At 57.5% G+C, this 2,833-nt stretch overlaps 1 protein-coding gene and 1 pseudogene across 1 annotated transcript, besides 1 other annotated feature; both read left to right on the top strand.

The window, feature by feature from the left end:
- Positions 1 to 611: 611 nt before the first annotated feature.
- Positions 612 to 633: a microsatellite.
- Positions 634 to 1,176: 543 nt separating this feature from the next.
- Tco025E_08569 (uncharacterized protein) lies at positions 1,177 to 1,710 on the top strand (the record flags this gene model as incomplete). Its single annotated transcript, XM_029375414.1, has 1 exon — positions 1,177 to 1,710. The coding sequence occupies one exon, from the start codon at positions 1,177 to 1,179 to the stop codon at positions 1,708 to 1,710; it is 534 nt and encodes a 177-aa protein (XP_029224511.1).
- Positions 1,711 to 1,833: 123 nt separating this feature from the next.
- Tco025E_08568 (hypothetical protein) lies at positions 1,834 to 2,832 on the top strand (annotated as a pseudogene).
- The last annotated feature ends 1 nt before the right edge of the window (position 2,833 follows it).

Here is a 2,833-nt window from a genome sequence, read left to right as displayed (position 1 = left end):
GACGCACATCAGTATCAGCTGACGTTACTATACGAAGACGTCCCAAATTTCCCACTTATTCAATAGCCGTAGGAACAGAGGAGGCGATTAGGAAATGGGCGCAGCAGTAAGCGCTTTCAGTGAAGTGTTTTATCGAATATTTTTTTGAGGGCTTGCGTCAGAAATGATTGTGGCTTTGTGGGTGCGTGCCAACAATATTTCATAAATAATATGTGTGTGGAGTTTATCGCGGTGTGTGGGGAGGGTGAGTTTGGGCAACGCAGGGTGTGTTTTTTGCAGGTTGAGTGAGTTTACCAGCGGCGACAGCAATGGGTTGGTGCCCAGCACCGCCCATAAGTCGTGGATCAAACTGAATTTAGGCTGTTCCTTTTTTTTTCCGCGTTGGTGCAATGTTTCCTATTATTTTTTTTTTCTATGGCGTCGTTCTGGCTGGTGTGCCGCCGCAATGGGTGCAGCCGAATTCCTCTCTGAGGGTCTCGAGCAAAAAGGATGCTTGACGCTTCTGTCTCTTGCTGCGTTGCCATCCTGGGCGTATGTGCGCCTGCTCCGTGCGTTGTTTGGGCCGCACGCACCGGGCGAGCAGCCTGGAGCTGTGGGCACGTTGACGCCGCCCTCCCCCTCCTCCTCCTCCTCTTTTCCCGACTGAAGGAGTGCGTGCGGGAGGGGGCCGCCTCGCTTTGTTCGGCGGGGCCTTTTTGTTTTTGTGTTTTTGAAGGGGCAGCAGAGCAATTGGATGTAAACTCCCCCTTGCGGGGGTGCGGGCTTCGGAGTTGTTTGTGGTGAGGGTAAACTGTGTGTTTGCGTGTGTTTCGGCGAGGGAGCGGCAGCGGGACGGTGCAGGTCCCAATGAAATGTAAACGATGTTTGTGCCTGCGGACTTCCAGTGGGAGATGAGGCAGATGCATCCGTCCCTGCGGGTAATGTGCAACGTTTTGTGAGGCCACCCGCCCCATACGCCTTTTTTCTTTTGTTTTTGCTTCGGGGGTCCATCGTGACGGATGCGGCGGCAACAGGGCCGGCTGACGTCAAACGCTCTGTGGGCTTGGGCCTCCTCCTCTTCGCGAGCCCCCCGGCTGTTTGTTCACGCACGGCTGCCGCCCATGCACCTCGCAGTTGCCAATTCTGTGGAGGACTCTTGCCACGGCACCGGCGCCGTCTTGGGTGAGTGTCTTTTCTATGTTTCTGTGCAGAGCCGGACACCACAACCCGCCGGACGCAGTTGTGCAAATGCGCTTGGACGGCCTCAGAGGTGCGATTGGGGGTCGGGTGCCACAAGGCGCCTGCGTCACGGGCTGGCCTTCTTTTTTATTTTTTGTTGGGGAACCTAAAAGCAAACAGACTACCCGCCCGCACATCCCCCGCCTCTGGCTGAGGGCGAGCCACGCCGCTGGGAGGTCCGCCGTTGCTGCGTGGCACCCTCTGAAGGCCACTCACGAGGCGCCGGCTTTCCTTGGCGTGCATGCCAATGCCTCAATGCGTGCAGGTCCAACACTGCGCCTGGGGTTGTCATTTGCCGGCGGCGTTCACCTGAAATTTGGCGGCTCTGCTGCGGTGGAGGATTCATTGGAAAAGGTGGAGGGGCTGTTTCCCCTGGTGGGGCTTCGGGGGGCCTTTGGTGGCACAACCCAGCACACGCCGGTTGTTGACGAGGGCTTTACTGGAGCTCAGCGTCCCGCAAACCCTCAACCTCTCTGCAGAAGTCGTGCGTAACGGTTTCAGGTGCGACAAGCACGGTGAGAATTGCATTGCACCGATTTCCAACGATGTCACAGTCCAACATCTCCGTGTCGGTTAGCCTTGCTGAATGTTTGCGGCCGCGTCGTGACAAATAGCCTGGTCCCGCTATTGGCACAGCTTTTGGGTAAAATGCTCGGACACACACGATGAGCTGTGGGGCCGTTCAGGATTCCCGCGCATGCTTTCCGGATGCTGGGAAAAGTGGGTATTCAACTCCACCCTCAACGCCGCCTTTTGGCGGGCGTGCTTGCTGTGGGTGCGCCGCTTATTTTGGCACCAGCCGCTGCCAGGAGTCTGTTGGCGTTAGCGCCGAAATGTGGTAGCTGCACGCGAAGGTGACCCCGTATCAATTGGGGCGTGCACTAGTGGTAGACGCTGCCTTGACGACTCTGACTGTTCTCGCAGCCTTCGGCTTTTGCTTGGACCAGCGCCACGACTGCAGCCGGTTTGTTTGTTTGGGAGAAGCTTTTTCATTAGTGAGCTTCTCACTCATGGACTCCACACACACAAAGCAGTGAATTTTGCTGGCGTGTACGTGTTTGTGGTTCCTGTTTTTTTTTTGCTTTCGGCGGTGTGCGTCTTTGCACCACGCCGCCGGTCACCGTTGTAATGCACGCTATTCCCGCAAAAACCCGGCCTGGGGGGATCTTGGGGCCGATTGGCTGCTTTGGCAAATTCTCGTTCCTCGATTCCTGCGGGGCGTGCTCCTTGTGGGGTCAGGGCCGCAGCTGAAAGGCGTTGCCTCGGCGGCGCTGCGTGCTGGAGTTTACTTTTTTTTTCCCCCCTGCGGCAGCGGCACTTTTCATTTTTATTGGGGGATGACGCGACCACCGTCTGGCGCCGCGACACGCCACTTCGCAAAAAACGCGGCGTCGAAGGGGCCAGTTGCCGGCGATGTGCCCGAGGCGCAGTCCAATGGGAGGGCGCGAAGAAGGCACGCGAAGGAATTGGCTGGCCGTGCCGTGGAGTGAGGACGTGCCTTTGCGATGGGCCCACACCGCACATTTGTCTTTGCGTGTGTCAGTCTCTCTGCTGGGTGGTTCCTTGTGCTCGGTGCACCGTGAAAGGGAGTGGCTTCGGCAGCTGTGCCGGAAGA

This window comes from Trypanosoma conorhini (genome assembly GCF_003719485.1).
Source record: "Trypanosoma conorhini strain 025E chromosome Unknown Tco_14.4_contig_00815, whole genome shotgun sequence".
NCBI lineage: Eukaryota > Euglenozoa > Kinetoplastea > Trypanosomatida > Trypanosomatidae > Trypanosoma > Trypanosoma conorhini.
This window is presented reverse-complemented; position numbering and strand designations above follow the sequence as displayed.